The 20,105-nt window shown below is 32.9% G+C and overlaps 1 protein-coding gene across 3 annotated transcripts; it reads right to left on the reverse strand.

The window, feature by feature from the left end:
* Positions 1 to 475: 475 nt before the first annotated feature.
* On the reverse strand, positions 476 to 16,068 carry LOC105232838 (hypothetical protein). 3 transcript variants are annotated; one of them, XR_007422450.1, is made up of 5 exons: positions 15,910 to 16,068; positions 7,511 to 8,158; positions 5,177 to 5,347; positions 4,187 to 5,109; positions 476 to 2,290 (listed from the first exon to the last, which is right to left on the reverse strand). XR_007422450.1 is itself a non-coding variant. In XM_049454046.1 (4 exons), the coding sequence occupies exons 2-4, from the start codon at positions 7,566 to 7,568 to the stop codon at positions 4,832 to 4,834; spliced, it is 507 nt and encodes a 168-aa protein (XP_049310003.1). In that variant the 5' UTR covers positions 7,569 to 8,158; positions 15,910 to 16,068; the 3' UTR covers positions 4,185 to 4,831. The 3 variants fall into 3 exon arrangements, 1 of the variants encoding a protein (XP_049310003.1); XR_007422451.1 differs by lacking the exon at positions 15,910 to 16,068 and adding an exon at positions 14,739 to 15,395; XM_049454046.1 differs by lacking the exon at positions 476 to 2,290 and having other exon boundaries at positions 4,185 to 5,109.
* Positions 16,069 to 20,105: the final 4,037 nt, after the last annotated feature.

The raw sequence follows: 20,105 nt of genomic DNA on the forward strand, positions 1-20,105 counted from the left end.
ATATGTATGCATATTTACTATATTACGTTCTTCTTTATGGAAATTATTAAAGGTTCATGTTCACTTTCATTACGCAGCATGTTGCTTGTGTACGAAATTATATATGTTTTTAATTGCTTTATGACAGTTATTTTTTATTTTTAATATTTGAATTTTTTCTGTGGACAAAACTTGCGGTTTCATGCATATAATATAAATATTGAGTATGTGTGTTTGTTCGTGTATGTTTATATGTAAATTTATGTAGTCATGTAGTCACAGAATACGTTTTCTTTTATTTTTATATAATATGGTAGGCGATTTATTTCACTAGCTTTATATGCATAAAATGTTTAAGTGTGTAAGTATGTATGCGTGTATATGTTCTTTTGCAGTATTGAGCGCATTTGTATGCATTTTAATGAATTGCCGTTGCATAATTTGTTGTTGTATGCGTTGTATTTGCATTGAATACTATTTTTTAGGGTTTACATGGTAGCTGCTTTAAATCATTAAGTCCCTATATTTTTTTGAAGTGATTTATTTATTATATTTGCTAAATTTACAAATTTTTTACGATTAACTGTTCTTATTATGTTGCCTTATCGTAAGAACTGCCTTTTAATTGTGACATACATACAGCTGTATGTGTAAGCGCCGACTTTGTGTGATTCTGTCAAAATATAACAGTATTTAACTGTTATACAGTATGCAAATAATGGAAGTTATAGCTAAAAACTAAGACAAATATGAACTATGTTATTATAATTATGGCAATAATGCAGCAAAATCAGGTTTAGAAGCAATAATTATTTCACTGTTAAAACAAATTTTAGGTTATGTAGCTTATGAATGAGACTAGTGTTGCTTTGCGAGTTAGCTACTAACACGCAAAATGCTTTTTTGTTCAGTTATATTTTATATGCAGTTTTTTTAAGTATTTCTTATTTGCTTGCAACTGTTAAAGTAACATTTCAATGTTATGTTAAGACTATACAACAGTGGTTGGCAGCTTAGTGTTTCCAACGTGGTGGCGTTGTATAGAAAATACTGTACGTTATAACACACACTATTTATAAAGTATTTAAGAAATTTGCGTACACTTTTCTTGCATTTTACGACAATGGTTATATCCACTTGTGAATTTTTGAAAAATCGAGTCTTTGCTTGCATAAGTGTCGAATGCATAGATATTTGAGAATATTTTTCGAAAATTTGTAGTTGATTTGGAGAATAGTTTCGGAGATATGAGCGTATTCATGAGAATTGGCAGCTAAAACGATTCGGGAAACGCTGTTTTCAGAGTTGGTGAGGAAAATCTCTCCGAAACGGCTAAATCGATCGACTTGTGGTAGATCACATAACCTGCCAAGATATTTTATTTATATATTTTATTATTTAATAATTGAAGTAATAAGATTTTTGATGATAATCTCGATTTTTAGACACTTCAAAGTGATTTTTAACAAAAAATATATTTCTAAGGAAGCCACCAATTTTTCAAAAATCAAAATTTTCACCATTCTTGTCATCATTAACTGCATTCAACTATTGTAATAATAATTTTTCTTTTATTATTGAATTTTAAATATTTTTAAGCAGAAAAATCTTGCGCATCATCAGACACCTTTTTCGGAGGTTCTCTTGGAGATCAGCGACAGGTTTGAGAGAAAAAAATTGTTTTCAAAATTGATAACCGCTTATTAAAGTACATTAAATTTCGTTAATGCACAATATTTTAATTAATTTATTTAATTAAATGCCTCTCTAAACAAATTGCACGAAATCTCTTTTTTTTCTTACTTGCAAGTGGATATAACTCCTTAAGCACCATAGCCTGCTTCAATAACGCTGCAAACACAATTTCATGTGAAGTATTTAAAAAAAATTAATAATTTTTCTAATTTAATTTTTTTCTTACAAAGCAACTACTACATAACACTTAACACTTTCATACGCAGCTAGATATTTGTGACGTACGTCGTTAGTGTCAGCATGTGTTGGTTACATTTAGCACTATAGTATACATACATACATATATACACTGTGAAACTATTATTAAAAATTTCGAATACTTCTTCGCAAGACATGTGACGGCAGTTGTTTTTGTTTTCCTTGTATTTGATTTTTTTCTAATGGTTTTGTTTTTGTTATTTTCCTAATAACTTAAATGTCATATTTGTATAAGTAAGTAAGTTAATTATGTATATACATATATATGTATGCGTATTGTTTAATAACAGCCACATACATACGCAGCAGCGCTGGCGCGCACATTTAATCGCGTGGTTCGCCTTAATTGTAACATAACCTAAAAATAAAAAATAAATGTTATTATAAAATATTATTAAAGGGTATAGCCACTTGTGAATTAAAAAATAATAATCGATAAAATGCAAAATAAAGTTACATCACCTTTCACATGTTTACAGGCGAAGAAAAAAAGTTATAACAGTTATAAAATAGTTATATATTGGTTATATTTTGGGTATATCTGACAGCGGGAGGCTAAAATTCATCACCAATTTTCAGAAGTTTACAGGCGAAGGAAAAAAATATAATACGAGTAGAAACTAGTCATATTGAACTAAAATTTGTGCTTTGGCTTTAAAATGGTTATACATACATATGTATATTGGTTATATCTTTTATGTGAAAAACGTGTTGATACAAAAGTGGGATATTTTCAGTACCTTAAAAAATTTTATTTAAAATTGACCTACTGACTTTTTATAAAAATCTAATATTTTTTAGAAAAAAAAAAAATGTTGGAAATTTATTTTTTTTTGTTTTAATATTTTTTTTAAATTTAATATTAAAAAAAAATTTTGAAAATTGATTTCTTTTTAATCTAATATTTTTTTTGAAAAAAAATTATTCAAATTTATTTAAAATTATTGAAAATTAATTTTTTTCTGATTTTAAGTTGAAATAAGAATTCCTCCTATATTTTATACAAAATTGGATAGTCTTTGGGACATAAGAAGTAATAAAATAATAAAAACTTTGATATTTGACTACAGTATTTCACGGAAATTTTGAGGTTATGTGAGAAACGTGTTGATAAAAAGTGGAATATTTTCAGTACCTTAAAAAATTTTATTTAAAATTGACCTACTGACTTTTTATAAAAATCTAATATTTTTTAGAAAAAATTTAAAACTGATTTTTTTAAATCTAATATTTTATAAAATCTAATATTTTTTAGAAAAATAAATTTTCAAAAAAAATTTTAATATAATTTTTTTTAGAAACAAATTTTAATATTTAATAATAAGAATTTCACCGTAATATGTATGAATTTTATATAAAAAATGATAGTCTTTTGGACATAAGAAGTAAAAAAATGATATTAAAAAAAAATTTATTGAAAATTTATTTTGTTTTTCAATCTAATATTTTTTAGAAAAAAATTTATTAAAAAATAATAATATTTAAAAAAAATGTATTGAAAATTTATTTTGTTTTTGAATCTAATATTTTTTACAAAAAAATTTTTACTGAAAAACAAAATAAATTTTCAATAATTTTTTTTTTATAATTATTTAATAATATATTTTTGTTGAAAAAAAAAATTATTAAAAAACAAAATAAATTTTCAATAATTTTTTTTACTATAATATTAGAGAAAGATTTGTATTAAAACACAAAATAAATTTTCAATAATTTTTTTTTTTTAATATTATTATGTAGAAACGTGTTGATACAAAAGTGGAATATTTTCACCAACTACAACTTTGTCAACTACTTTTCTTTATACCACACCCTGCTCTTCCTCTACCCGAACTAAAATCGTCTGTAAATTATTTTTCTATACATTTTGGTTATTTTATATTTCATTTCGAATAGGTTTCGTCTTCCTTTAATTTTTTATTTGATTTCAAAAATTACACTACTCAACAAAACTGAAGAAAAAAAGCATTTAGTGACTTGCAAGTGGATATAACCTCTTAGTTGTTGTTGTAAATACAGTTGAACTTCCATAACTCTAATTTTTCATATCCCGAAGTTCTTCATAACTCGAACTTCTATAACGCGAAGTTCTTCATAACTACATATTAACTAACTATTGAATTGGCAATTGGAATAGACAAATTTCAGACAAATTTCCCTCAATAACTCAAAGACTCTCTAACTCGAAGTTTTTTTCTGGTTTATGCTGATTCGAGTTAGTGAAGTGCAACTGTATTTCATTTCGCTCACATACCTGCTTTCAACAGCAATATTTTCCGGCTTTGTCAATTGCATTGTCGTCGAACGAAAAATATATTTATTAGCATACTTTTAGGGGCAACATATACAGTAAAGATGCTTGCTTTCGGTTTTAGTTGAACAAATCGCTGTTTTTCGTATTAATTTCTATTAATTTAATTTATTTCTTTATTTTAGCTTGAATGTGGTTATGTAATCTCAAGTGTGCTGATTTCATTTGTCTGCTTATACAACACATGCTACTTCAGCTAGGCTGCGTCGCTCTCCTTTAAACTGCTTTAACACCCATCAGCTTTTGTTCCATGCTATTTTTAACCGTTAAATGTTGGTTTCGCTTTCCTTTTCTTTCTTTATGCCTAATCAACTTCTGCTTTTACTTGCATTTTGTTTGCTCTATTTCGCTTGAATTATGCAATGCATGTGTGTCTAAGTGTGTGTGTATGTTCTGGTGTGTATATGACTCTATTATGACTTTTCAAACTTAAGGTGGTTAAATGAAAACTTCGCGACTTCATTTCCTTAATACACATATACACATCTATCATATGTACATATGTATGTATGCATGTATGCTTGTATGTATGTATGCTTATTTATTTCTACTATATATGCGTGTAGGCTTTTGTATATCTCGTACTATTTATGAATTTTGCACAGCACCAAAAGCATTGATATTGAAATGACTCGAAAATGTGGCAAACCAAACAAAGAACGCTGCTAATGTATAGGGTAATGCCGATAGTATGGGATGATTGTTGTTTTGATACAATGTGGAGGCGGCATGATTGCACAGCTCAGATGTGCACGCACAATAAATTGCCTGCACGTCATGTGTGCCGGAGCGTTTCATGCACAGGCCATCATCGCTCTTATCGGGTATGTAGCCGCAACCGCGCACCACGCGCACCTTGCCATAAACTAAAACGATATAACGTTATAGGTGGGTAAGTTATCGAAATTAACCTAGTTATCATCTTTTACTCACCCTTTTGTGTTGTCTTACGGCAGAGCAAAGGTTTGGTGTATTTGTCTTTAAGATGTTCCTTAACCTCCTGTTGGGTGCAGTTCACCTTACCCAAGGTATAGGGTTCGAATGGATCACCGCAATTGGGATCGTAGGCGCTATTACAGTCGTAACACATCAGCGCAGTGGTTGCTGTGGAAGGAAAATTATAATGCAGGTTCTTAGAAAATATGTTGACAAAGGTATGTAAAGGGTATTTTATTAGACGTGTGGTTTTTAAGAAGAAATAAAACGTTTATAATTTATTATTATGGCCAAGAACTTAACTCTATTATATAAATAAGTATCTGTCATTATTCTAAAAATAGTTAAATAGTTTCGATCAAATAATCGTCGCCGGCTAGTTCAAATAAATTCCAGTTAAGAGACTCAACTTTCGAACACTCTTAAGAGCGCCGAATATTCTATTCCAATCTTCTCGCGTTTATCTGAGTATACAATTGACACTACACATTCCCACAAAAAATTGTTCAGCGGTGTTAAATCGATGGCCTCACCACAAACCTACGGCGCGAGATATAATGTTGTCAAATATCTCCCTTCCGCTTTTTTGCTGTTTATTCAATGCTTCATAAAAAGTGTTACAGTTATCGGATTTAGTTCAAATATGAGCCGTTTCATTCGATGATCTGTTTCCATCTAGACGGCAGCATCCTAATACCCCCTTGTAGGAGCGCCCCTCCTTATTTGCGAAGAACTCGGACAGCCACTTTTCACAAACCCCTTTTGAGTTCAACTTTACACCAACAAGGGCATTCGCCATGGACAGGAACAGGTGGTAATCACTTGGCGCTATGTCCGGGCTATATGGTGGATACGATAGGATACAATAAAACCTCCCATCCGAGCTTCCGTGGCTTCTGACGAGCCATCAACGAAGTGTGTGGTCTGGCGTTGTCCTGGTGGAACACTACACCCTTCCTATTGGCCAATTCTGGTCGATTCTGGTCAATCGCCTGCTTCAAGCGGTCCACTTGCTCGCAGTAGATGGTAGAATTAAGAGTCTGGCCAAATGGGAGGAGCTCATAGTGGACGATTCCCTTTCAATCCCACAAAACACATAGCAAAACCTTCCTAGTCGTCAATTCCGGCTTGGCCACTGTTAGGGACGATTCACCGGCCTTCGACCACTACTGATACTGTCGTATGTGATCCGTTTTATGTCGCCATTTGCTATACGCTTCAAAAATGGGTCGAGTTCGTTCCGTTTCAGCAGCATTTCCCAGGCGTTGGTTCGGTCCAGAAGGTTTTTTTGCGTCAAAACATGCGGCACCCAAATATCAAGCTTCTTTGTGTATCCAGCCTTCTGCAGATGGTTTAAAATGGTTTGGTGACTAACTCCCATCTTCTGGGCGATGTCACGAGATGCCACATGCCGGTCTAACTCGATGTTTTCCATGATTTGATCGGTATTCGTCGTCACAGGTCTTCCGCTGGCTGGCTTATCCATGGTGTCGTTTTCACCCGCTCTGAATCGTCGAAACCATTCGTCCGCAGTTCGAAGTGATAGAGTACCATCCCCTAAAACACTATTAATCTCACGGAACGCTTCTCTAGCGGATTTGCCTTTAACAAAGGAAAGCTTTAAAATAGCGCGAATTTCGGCTTTAGTGAACTCCATGTTTACACGTCTATAAATGTTGAACGCAATATCCAATCTAATCATGCATAGCGTCCTTTTGTAGGTTATGTCAAAACCTTTCAAAGATGTATAGTATTGCCAGATACGAGATCTGTAGCGTTTAACACATAGTCGCGAAATTAAAAAAAAGGCGAAAGGGACAAATTCGACGACCTAATATTATGCCCATCAAATTTTTCTTCAATAAATCGATTGTTTCGTTGGTTGCCGTCATGTGGATTCCAAACTTTTTCACTTCAACATCGTACAATTTAAGCATGGAAAAGTATTTAATCATGACCCTGTAGCCTTCCCTTCTGACTATAACATTATGATTAGCTTTATTTTTAAAGAAACATGGGTCAACGATTCCCTCTGCCTCTGACTTTTTGGGGATGTAACGGTGCCTCAGCAATGGCTTGCGAATTATCAACCCTCCAAATACGACAATACGACTTATAGTTTATTAGAAAATCGAGATAAGCCGTTTTTAACTCATAAAAAGTCAACCACGCCCCTCTCATTCCTTTTGTCGACCACAGACCCCCTGTAAATTAGTTTTCCTTTCATATTTCGTTTCCATTTTTAAAGCCAAGAAAATACAAAAATATTATTTTAAAAATACTTGTAAGCCATAAAATTATGTGAAATTGTTATTTGTATAACAGACCTACCTTGTAAACAGCAAAGGATGCCCAAGAGCAGCAGTGTTCGTTCCATTAGTGGTGACATTTTTCTTGTTTCTTTTTTTTGCTTTTTGTGTTTTTGATATTATACAATTATCGATTTATTCACAACAACAACGAGATTAACAAAAAACTGTTGGTGAGGATTAAAAACAGAACTATTGTTGTTGTTCGCTACGATTTTTGTTTCGAATGTAGTTCGCTAAAAGAACTTTTAGTTTAATTCTTTTGGTTAATATTTGATACTTTCGGTTAGTTTCAATTATATTATTTTTTTAATTATTACCGTATTGCTTTTTGCTATGTTATTTTGCTTGCTGATTACTTTTATTTGTTTTTGTTTCTTATACTGTTCACTTAAAACACGCAGTTAACGGATGTGAAGCAAAACTTTGTCACTTCGAAATAAAATCACAAATCGGGGCACGTCTCATACACAGGTACAATAATTGGACTCGGCCACGCAGGCTACTCTGCTGCTTAACTGGCTTGGCTTTTCGGCGGCAACTAACACACCAACTCACTGTCACACACGGACTTTTCAACGCGGTCTTGCTGGCTCACTGACTGACTGACTCACTGACTGGCTGATTGATTATTCTTTGACGTTCTGTTATGCCGACATCTCGCACTGAACTGCAATGATTCGGAAGAAATGCAACAAAATAATCGGTTAAATCATTTGGATGAAGTGCAAGAAACACAAAATGCAATAAAAACGGGAGAAAATGTGTATTTCAAAGAAACATTGGCAAACGGCAAGAATTCAAACGTCAGCGGCAGACAATGACTTTTGAGGCGCATTTGCGTAGGCGAAAACGTCGAAATACGCGGGTGATGGCGGCTGCGGCGGGGCGTAGCATACTTATTTATATGTACTATATATTTGTATATGTAAGTATGTATATATATTGGAGCACATATACATATGTATATGTGTATATAGCATTTGTATATAACGAAAAAGTGTGTACACATTATGACATCCATAGTTCGTTTTGTAGTTTTCCACTTTGCAGTTGTTAGTTTTTTCACCCTTATTGTTGTTGTGACAACACATTTAGCTTAACGACTGCCTCTGCTTGCGTCCGACCGAAAGTTTGTGGCACAAAGTAATTGGCCTAATCCACTTTATTGGGTGCTGCGGTTGTGGTCGCATCCAACTGCCAAGATTTACACGCTTGCACATGCTCAGCGTTGCCATTTTCCCTTGCTCACGATTTATTTTCTTTTTAAATTATTTGTTTTTGTTGTTATTTGTTTTTTTTTTAATTTGTACATGATTTATATTGAACGAGTGGTGCTGTTGTTATTTTTAGTTGATTGCACTTTTCGCCGACAAAAAGTTTGCGCACATGCTTAATCATGTACATGCATGTATGTATGTATGCACCGTTGTTCTCACTTTTTCAGATATGGGACACATTGCAATTTTCTTTTCATTATGTTTTTCGCAAATTTTAAACTAACACACATACATACATACATATAATACATACAAAACACACACACATTTATACAAATTTTCACATACATATAAATAAATATATAATTATATACATATGTATGTACGTAAGTACATGCAATCAATTTTTGTCACACTACTCATACTCAAATATGCATTCTCTGATGCTCTCTTCTCCCATACACTGTCAGCACTTGCACACGACTTCTCGTGCACTGTTTGCCGAGCCAACATGCAAGAATGTACGCAAACGAATGACAATAATGACTTTGCTGATGTTCTGCTGTGCTGTTGATAGCGCTCACGTTGCGCAGGAAGATTTTCCTGCAAGTGCTGCGCTTGCATTTTACATAATCGTCGGCTGTCATAGCGGCAAAGAAAAGACAATGTACATACACACACACACCCGTGCATCAACGCATGCACTACATAAGTACCAATAAGTTCATGTAAGTGGTGGCGTGTGGTCGCGTGTTCAGCGGTAAGGGCTGTCGTATAGGAAATGGATTTGGCACTATTTGATGGCTTAGTGGGCGTTTCATGTGGTCACGTTGCAGCATAGTATATACGGTAAGGCCTTGTATAGAAATTTAGCTTGAATTAAATATTTGAAGGCAAGAAAAAATGAAAATTTTTCTATTCTTTCTATTGAATCTTCTTCTAACTTCTACTGTGCTGATGCTCTAATACCCTACACAGCTGCATTTATGAAGCATGAAAGGCATAAATAGCTCTTAAATTTGATTTGGAAGGACAGTTTGTGAAAATGTGAAAGTTTTTATACAAAAACTTTATTTTGAACAGTCAGTCAGTTTGTAAGGCAGATATATTTTAATTTTGGTTTTAATAAAACTGCAATGATTAATCCTTAATGTACTACATTTAATTTACCAGCTTTGTGTTCGATTAACTACTCTCTAGGATTCATCAATCCCGGTTTTTTTATTTTTTATTAAAAACTAAAAGAAAAAATACACAGTTTCAAGTTCTTAACTAACAAACTTATGGGTTAACACTAACGGTACTTCATTTTTTTTAATTTGCTATATACAGTTATTCAAATCACATTTTCGTAAAATTAAAACCCAAAAATCTTCTTCATTGCAGCGTTTTGTCTGGAATTCAGTTAGAAGTTCGTTGTATGAAGTTCATATTCAGTCAAATTTCATTATAACGAGGCTTCACTGTATACGAGCATATGTATGCATGTACCATGTTATTCGCTTACACCACTTTTAATGCAAGATTAATGTTATACAACAAGCAATGTTGGTAAGAACGAGCCAATTTAAGTATGTGGTGTATGTGACTGATGGGAGAGAAGACAACAAAATAATTAATTGAAGAAATGATAACTTGTATTAGCTTTATATTGATTGCATGCGCTAATGCTGCGGAAAGATAGCATTTTTAAAGGATTTAAGGCATATTTTCCTTTCACTTCGACATAGTTCTACCCCTAATACTAAAAAGTGGTCCCGTGGGAGAGACATGTGATGGGACTAGGTTGGGTTTAGCGGATTGAAGTCCCACAGTTCCGCTTTCGATGCTTCCTCCTACTAAAAAAAAAAATATTAAGAAGGTTTTCATGAAAAACACTCAGTCTGTTCGAACCTGTTTCAGGACTTGCAGGCATCTCACTTTTGTTAAATAACTTGAAGAGAAATCTTACATCACTTTACTAATCTGCTGGCTCAGCGCGAGTTATGCTCACTCTGCGAATAATGCGAATAAAAAGTTATCTAGTTACTGGATCAAAGAGAGTACCTACACATATATGTACATATATCTATCAATACTAGAGAGGTTCTTTGCAAATACTGATTAATCTAAGTAAACAATTACAATATGAATCGATTCATAACTCTCGATTTTTTCTCTTGAGGAACACTCCCCATCTCAACAACTCAAAAGATGTCATAATATAGCTGGAGGAAACTCTAGATATCTATTTCTCCTAAGTCTGATTTCTGGACTCTCAAAATCCAATGTTTTCCCAAGTATGTACTTCTAGACTCTCAAAATCTGTTGTTTTGATCAAAAGCATATAAAAAGTAAATTTCAATCCACTGACTTCGAACAGATGTTCGAAACAACGAATCACTAATTCATTGAACTTATTCTTAAGACAATTCCATCAGTTAAGACCATCTAAAATAGCTTTAATCTTTTTCATGCAAGAAAAAAAGAGGGGTGTATAAATATTGGCATAAAAAATTTGAGATTTGGTGTACCTATGACTTATAGACGTCTCAGAATGGCGCATAACTTATACATACATAGGCTGCTATATATATTTCTGGACTAGGCAACACTAAGTGTTGCCAGGTGCAATCTGACATTTCCATTGGAAAGTTTGACATTTTTTAGCATAACATCACTCAGAACGTTTTGTCATTTAATCGTGAATTGTTTTATTTACAGGGAATTAAAAAATTCATCTCGGCCAAAAAATGGAATTAACTCGTGAACATTTTCATGCGATCATTTTTCACAACTTTCGACGTGGATTATCACGACAAGAGTGCATCGATGAACTAAAATCTTTGTATGGCTATGAAGCACCATCCTGTAGCACTGTGAAAAACTGGTACAACGAATTCAATCGTGGCCGACGCTCGCTCAAAGACGAATTCCGTGAAGGTCGTCCAAAAACAGCCGTTGTGCCAGAAAACATCGATGCCGTACGAGAACTGATAATGCAAGACCGTCATGTAACATACCTTCAGATAGAGGCATGCCTATGCATTTCTCCCACCAGCATATATTCGATATTGCATGAATACCTGGCCGTAAAAAAGGTTTGTTCTCGTTGGATCCCGCACAATTTGACAATCGCTCAAAAAAAGGCTCGTGTGGATTGGTGTAAAGAAATGCTGAAAAAATACGGTCGCGGTGCTTCAAAAGACGTTTATGAGATCGTCACAGGTGACGAATCATGGATCTATGCGTATGAGCCCGACCGTGTGGGTCTTCCAAGACGAGCCAAATCCAACGAAAAAAAAACAAAAAAAAACATTTTCGTTGATAAATATTCCTATTTTCATTATTAGGCCAGAAATATATATAGCAGCCCTCGTATGTAGCGCAGTCGATTTAGCAGGTTCGGGATTCTGTCTGTCGATATGTAAGCGAGCCAGTCAGTCAGTTTTTGAGATATTGACCTGAACTTTTGCAGACGTTCTTTTCTGTTAGAGAAGTTGCTAAATTGTCGAAATCGCCGATATCCGATCACTATAGCATATAGCTGCCATACAAACTGAACGATAGAAATCAAGTGCTTCTATGGAAAACTTTTACATTTGATAAGACATCTTAACGAAATTTGGCATGAATAATTGTCCAAGGACTCGGTTTAATCTCTGAAGAAATGATTATGATCGAACTTGGTAGTGGTTCTTTAAGTTCTTTAAAGGACATTTTCATTTGTGAAGGGTACTATAGCTTCCATACAGCTGATGGTGACATTTTTTCTACTCTTTTAATGAAATTTGTTTAATTTCTCGGTAATCTATGAGCCATGCGAACCATTTTTCTGTGTATATATGGATTATTTGAATTCTTTTTCTCCCAGAGAAAGGCAGCAGATGCTTAGTTGTCAGTTAATACAATATCATGAAAAGATAAATAGATGAGGATAGCACCGCTATTGCATATCATAAAAATAAAAAAAAATTAACTTGCGCCACTATAACACCATAGAGAGGAGACAATAACTATTTTTTCAGTTTTGGTTATAAAATGGTTATATATTGGTTATAAAATGCTTATATGTTGGTTATACATATATCGGTTATACATTGGTTATATATTGGATATATCTGTTAACGGCAGCTGAAAATTTCATAATACATATTTCTGACATGATTAAGGAACCGTAAACAATAAAAAAATCAATTTCCATTTTTTTGATGATGCGTTCTTTTGCCTTTTAGGTGACGATGTGTAAGTCAGTATACTAAAATGTGAATATATGTATGTACATATACAAACTTCTCATTTACTTTATGCGCTTAAAATGAAAGTAATAAAAATAATAATAACCTGCGTGTACTCGAATAACGGTCTTCTGACTCTTCAGTTAAAGGCAAATTGCCTATCAGTTGTCCACAAGAAACAATTTGCTAAGCTTGAAGTGGTTATGTAAGCGGATACAAGCACCTTGCAAACAATTTAATAAGGGTTAAGTCAAGCATATTTTGTTACAAATTTCAATTAGTATATTTATATGTATATTTTCCATGAAAAATCATATAAAACAGGCTTATCGCTTGTATAATAGGTTGATGGAAAATAACTGTTGAAGGAAAAAATGTATGACAGCCAGCGGCTATTATGTAAGGTAGAACAAGCAAAGAAAAAGCGGCTTCAGCGGTGGTTAATTACACACAACGAAAATATATCTATTTATAAATGTGAATCAAGTAGTGAAATCGAATATCAAAAGCTACTTAAGCAGGTGCTGGAGGTGCTTACATACATATGTACATATGTATGTTTATGTATGTATATTTGAAATGTGTTCCATATTTGAAAAACCACACACATATGTATGTACATATATGTACGATATATGAAAATAACCTCAATTACTCACAAAAATATATAATTTTCCGTTATAAGCGCTGATATGTAACACGAGCTCGCTCTAACAAATGCTATGGCGTTTGATTTGTGAATCATTCAATTAACAGCATATATGTACTTATATATTTACATATGTATGCGAATACATAGCAGCACATGCAACCAAACTGTTGAGTTGAGTTTGGCCGTGCTAAGCCATTTTGAGGTAGATTTGACATGTCTGTGATTGTTCTGCTGACATTCTTTATGGGTGGAGAATTGATTTTATTAACTGTTATTAGTGGGTTGCCTAGCGAGTATATGAGCGCACGCACCTTAATATAAACACACATACACATAACGAAAATAATAATACAACAACAAAGCAAGTCAAACTCGAAGTGGCTACAACAACAAAAGAGGCCACCGCGACAACAACAAAAGAGGCCACCGCGAAGTGGATAAAAGGCAAAAAATTAAAATGTAGGATAATGAGAAAAAAAGAAAATGACAGCCAGAAAAAATTGACGGTAAAAAAAAATTACAACAAAAAAAGAAAATGACAGTGAAAAAAATTACAACAAAAAAAGAATCGAGATCAATAGTCACGAATACAACAATATATTTACAAAAACAATAATGTTGGTGGCATGTTTTCATAACAAATTTACAACAATAATGTTGTTGGCACGCAAAGCACTGCCAGTCATGTCAAATTTTAGCAAATTATTGCAAAAGTTGTAATTTCAATGGAACATATTTGCCCTATTTCATATTGCTGCTGAGTTAACACACACACACACATACACATGCATATTTAAATATATCGTTTTTTATTATTTTCTTTTAATTATTTTCGACTGCGCTCATTTTCTTGCATGGAAACCTTTGAGTTGCAGCCACTTCCGCATTGCTTTCAACGCCACCAACGCCATTTCGCACAATTTGCACATTTTCGCTTTTCGTTGCTGCTCGCTTTCCATGCCTTGCTTCGGCTGGCACTTCATGCAATCGTTACTGTCTCTTTTTGTCGTTAAAACGCGTTGCCTGTTTTTTTTTTTATAACTGTCTTATTGTTATGCACTGTGCTGGTCATACGAGTACATGTAATTGTTGTTCTTGTTGTTGTTGTTATTGTTATTGTTGCTTGCGCATTGCAATTCGTTTGAAAATTCAATAACTGACCTAGTTAAGCCTCAAATACATAGATTGTGTTGCGCCGAAAACCGAAAAACCGACAAACGACTCTCATACTGGACGCTGACTAACGGTTTCGCATGCACACGAACGTTCGCAAGCTAAGACACCACAATGCAGCTGGCGAAAACGAAGCGGCAACGACGAATAAGCGCAACCCCTTCAACACTGTCACCCATATGACGCTTGCAAACACCCACTTTTTTCTTTAAATGCTTAAATGCTTTTTGAAAAACGAAAAAATTAAATGAAATTGTTCAAAAAGTCCTCTTAAAATGTTTTTAACCATTTTTTCTTTCAAGTCTAACGCTAATCCCGTTACTTGCCGCAGCGGCACTTGCAAATTCACAGCACGAATCTTATGTAACTGCGTCCAATTAGTGTGGAATGGTGCCCAGTGCCTGTGCGTATGTGTGTTAATGCACTGCGAAGCAGGTATGTGCCTTTGTGTGTGTGTGCGTGTGTGTGGGTTGGTATGGGGGCCCGCCAACCATAGCGATATCGATTGAATCGTTTTGGCTTATGACAACGAAAATGTCAAACGGCAAAGCCAAATTTGCGCAAGTTTTTCGAAATTTCTGCCAAAAACGCACACAAAAATTATAGAAACGCCAGCAATGCTGCAAACCATGCGAAACTGTGCACTTTTAAACACTATTTGCTAGATTTTTCCTTTGCCATACATAAAGTTTTTGCCGTTATGCTTCCGTGCTATTTTCGAATTACGTATGCGCTGCTGTTATATATACATACATATATAATATATATTTTCATATAAATAACTTTGCAATTGCAAATACATTTTTTTTTCTACACACAGATTGCACAATTTTTCCATGCCCTCATTGCAATTATGACAGTCTGCAACATTGCAATATACATATTTATATGCATTTGAAAACCGTTAGCTGCTAGCCGCACCACCGCCTTCACCAAGCTTTGCCTACTTTTCAATTGCCGAAAAAGTCTTGAAAATTGTGCAAAATTTTGTAATCGATTTTCTTTGCTTCGTTGCGGGTTTTTCAACTTTTAACCAGTCCTTTTCAGCGCTGTGCAAGCTTTACAACTATTACTGCTTTTTGGCTAGCGCACACACACAGCTTTTTTCTTAATAATTTTTTATTATTTTTCTTTTTCAAATAATTTTATAGATATTTACGTAAGAGACAATCTCCTATTTAGCTCGCACCCGGACAACGATGTGAAAACGTTTATTCGATATGACAATAGCACGGCTAAATCATCCAGCAAGGACGTTACGTGATTGGATACGAAAACACTGGCGGGCATACAGAAAGCGTACAAGCCAGCGTACAGCAGGCCGTTAGGCCAAGAAGCGGCGGTAGCAATCGATATTTTTACGCAGTGTTGCATTCGAATGGCATGTGCCATTGAGCATTTATGACAGTTATTTGTAGTCTTCCGGGTCTACATGGCGTATGCCGCCTGAAGGTATGCTAGTATTTGGTGCAATTTCAGTAAATTGCGCGAAATTCGTATTAAAAATATATTTACAAAGGCATATATTATATTTTCGAAACACGTTTAGAACAGTGATGCATTTCGGTAACAATTTATAATGTTTTTTTTTAATATAAAGTGCGGTATATACTTTATTTGTTTAAGGACTCTAGAAAATTATTTTTACTAATACTAAGTCTTGAAGTACAGTTAAAAGTTAAAAGAATATTTGCAGAAAGTTTTAGACCAATAAATTCAAAAAAATATCTCAAGAAAAATTCTGGAAAATTTGCTTTTTTCGACCTTCTAATGTAAGTTTTCTCAGAAAAAAATCTGGAAAATTTTTTTTCTAGCTGTATGAAGATAGAAAAAGAGCGAATTTTGCTGAGAATTTTTTTTAATTTATTGATCTAAAACTTTCTGCACATATTCTTGTATCTTTTAATTGTATTTTAAGACTTATTATTAGTAAAAATATTTATTTGTAAAGGAACTACAGCTGATCTTTGGGAGCTTCTCACAAAAAAACAGTTTTGCGGTGACCAATACATCACTGAACTGAATCCTCTAAAATTAAAAAAATTAAAAATATTTCATTAAAGTAATGTTAAATCTAATAATTAATTGGTTGAACAAGCAAAATATTTTTTTTTTGACAAAATCGCAATTTCTAAAACAAAAAAAAAACAGATTTTAGACCAAAATTTCGGCCGGCCTAAAATTGTTTATAAAAAAAATATATTTTTCGGTGAGAAAAAACCTTCATTTAGTTACTAAAAAATATATTTATACTAACCGATGAATTAAAATTTTTTTTTTTTTAATAAACCTTTACCGTCTGTTATGCTGAGCACCGCGAGGATACGATTTTGGCGGTGCTCCGGAAAGCAGTTGCCAATGGCTAAAATTCTAAAAAAAAAATAAATGAAAAATTCAAATAATAAAAAATTCAAATGTTGCTCCTTGATATGCTCAAAAGTTGTAATAAATAAATTAATTTTTTTTATGAAAAAAAAATGTGAAAAATGCATTTTTTTCGGCCGCCAAACGCACCATTTGAAAAATTTTGCGCATTTGTGGGATCCCATAATTAATAAACAAAACTAAAAAAAATATTAATTTATAGAATTTATTCTGTTTTAACAATTCTGTTTTAACAATCAGTGCTTTATTTTGAAATATTTTGTATTCCTTGGACTTTCGGAAATACGGTGAAAAAGGTGAGAAAATTTTTTTTGCTAAAATCTGAAAACTTAAAAAAATTATTAAAATATTAAAATAAGTTAGCTGATTGCAGTTAAAGATCGAAAAACTGGGCAAAATTTTGTTTTTTTACAAAATGGCAACATCTTTAAAAAATTATAATTTTTTTAAATTTTATATTTTATATTTTAATTTTTTTTTATATATATTTTTTTTTTTAATTTACACTACAGAGTGGATAAAATACATGAAATCATCATCAAAATCTTATGTCATCCATAATAAGTATCTGACAAATAGTATACATAAGAAAATCGAGTGAAAATTATAAGTCGAAAAAACTAAATGTTTTGGAGAAATTTAACTCGCCGACTTTGCAAACAGTTTTTAAGAAAAACACGATTTAAATTTTGAGTGTCAGTTGCAGTACAAGTAAGTTAGAAAATTTTCATAAATACGCTCATATCTCCGCAAATATTGGCGATATCAGCTACAAATATTTATTTTCAAATGTATATACTTCCGAAATCCATTTGGTATTTTACAGAAAATTATAATAATTTTTATATTTGAAAAAAAAAACACACTGGAGAACACGTGACACATAATTTTTATAAATATAAATATATTAGCAATACGAGTACACATAAAATTTTTGAATATTTTTCGATAAACACGCCATCTTCGACGGTGTTAAAAAAGGTGCTCCTTTTCTTTACTGTTTGAATGAAACATACAGAAATTGTCGTTCATCTAGAAGATATTGTTCGTATAATGACCTACGATCGAAAAAACCGTTAAAAGTTTCCAACATGCAACGTTTTTTTATTTTATCTTTCTCATAATTTTAGTCGTTTTTCTACTGTCAAAACTCAATTTTTGATCCATATGAAAAACTGGTAGTGCAGATCTATGAAGAGCATGCTAATTTACTTTTGATCGGATTATTGGTTTCCGAGCAATCATTGCAGCAAATTCGAGCACTGCTGTTTCCAAACCGCATTAAAATCTAAATAATTTGAACTGAGCGACTGCACTTTAGAAGGCTGTAACTACAAAAATATTTAAAATATTCACTCAAAAAATGTATACGTTATTTTTAAGGGTATGGACTATGAAATACGAAAAATACATCAGATTTTTTTTAATTCATACTAGGTGCGCTCTTTAAAGAATAGTGATGTCTTGTTTGAGGATAGCTTCGAATAATGTCACTATGTTTACTGTATAGATCAGTAGAGTATTTATCAAGTGCCTTGTGGTAAAATAAGGGGAAAGTAACTATAGAGAATATACTTAGAAGTATTTTTAGTATTATAGTTTTGAGAATACATATATAATTTATTTTTCTACAGTTTTTAGGCCGGATATTTTCATCCAGTATTCTACTTCAGAAACAATATTAAATTGTATAACGTCCATTTCTTCTCAATTCATTTAATTTAGGTGGAAAATCGTCATTCTCCATTCATCTCACTTACTTATATACTTGTTCTATATATCTTATATCTCTTTGAAGACAACAAAAACGTGAGACCAAACACATTTATACTTCCACCAAGAATATTGTGTAAACCTCTTCCTATATTATTAAAAATAAACGGCATTACTCAAGATAAACTAATTAAAACTTGGTGATAACATTCTCATAGTAATTACATAAATAAAAAAAATTAATCATGTAAGTTTGTATTGCTGCTAATTATACACATGTGTACTAAACGTACCAAATTTTATTTCGAGATTTTGTTAGTCATAATTAAAATGTAGACTAAATGTAGATATGGGTATGTCAGTTGCATGTTGTTAAGTGTGATTCAAAAATAAATGTATTGTATGTTATCGAAAATAGGATAAACAATATTTCAGCAAATTAAAATTATAATCTTAGCTAATACCCTGTCCATGAACTTATTATGCTTAAAGAATCAACGAAAGTCCATATAATTATTAATTATTTTTTTTTTAACCCTTAAGAAAGAGCTGACTCGTTTCTACGGCAAAAATTCAAATCGTTTGAAATTCTACGGTGTCGTACGGTAAAGCGGGCGGTTGAAGCGGTGTTGGCTAATCATTTACATTGCGCTCGCCTAAGATTGGTCGTATCAGCTGATTCGGGCTGCTGTTTTGCGTTGTTCGCTGTTTCTGCTATAAATTCAGCTGCAAGCGGTACTGAGAAATTATTAGCGATTCGCAAGCCATACAGATTAGTTGATACTTGTAAAATATTTAAACTGTTGTAACTATTTGTATTTGAAGGAAAGTAATTAATATTAATATAAGTGAGAAGAATTGATTAAAGTAAATATATTTAAACTGCAAAGTTGCGTAGACGGCGAGCGAGAGACCGAGGACATTTGCGATAAATACCAGTAAAACTGTGCCCTCAACAATTGGCCTATTAGGAAAAGGGGAAAAACAAACGAAAAAGGGTAATTATTTAAATATATGGGCACGATTCCGATTACTTTGACGGTCGGATAAAAAAAAAAAAAATTTCGGTATAAATGGGGCATGTACGGATAGCGGAGCACATCTTAAACACCAAATAAGAAATAAAGAAATCAAATAATACCTCAATGACAGGAAAAAATAGCACGTTAGCTTTTCGCATAGAATTCCTTTATGCATTGGCGGCCCAATCCCAAACCCTGGTTGGACCAACACCTGGGCGTGCTCAGTTCTTTCGCG

This window comes from Bactrocera dorsalis, chromosome 3, assembly GCF_023373825.1.
Source record: "Bactrocera dorsalis isolate Fly_Bdor chromosome 3, ASM2337382v1, whole genome shotgun sequence".
NCBI lineage: Eukaryota > Metazoa > Arthropoda > Insecta > Diptera > Tephritidae > Bactrocera > Bactrocera dorsalis.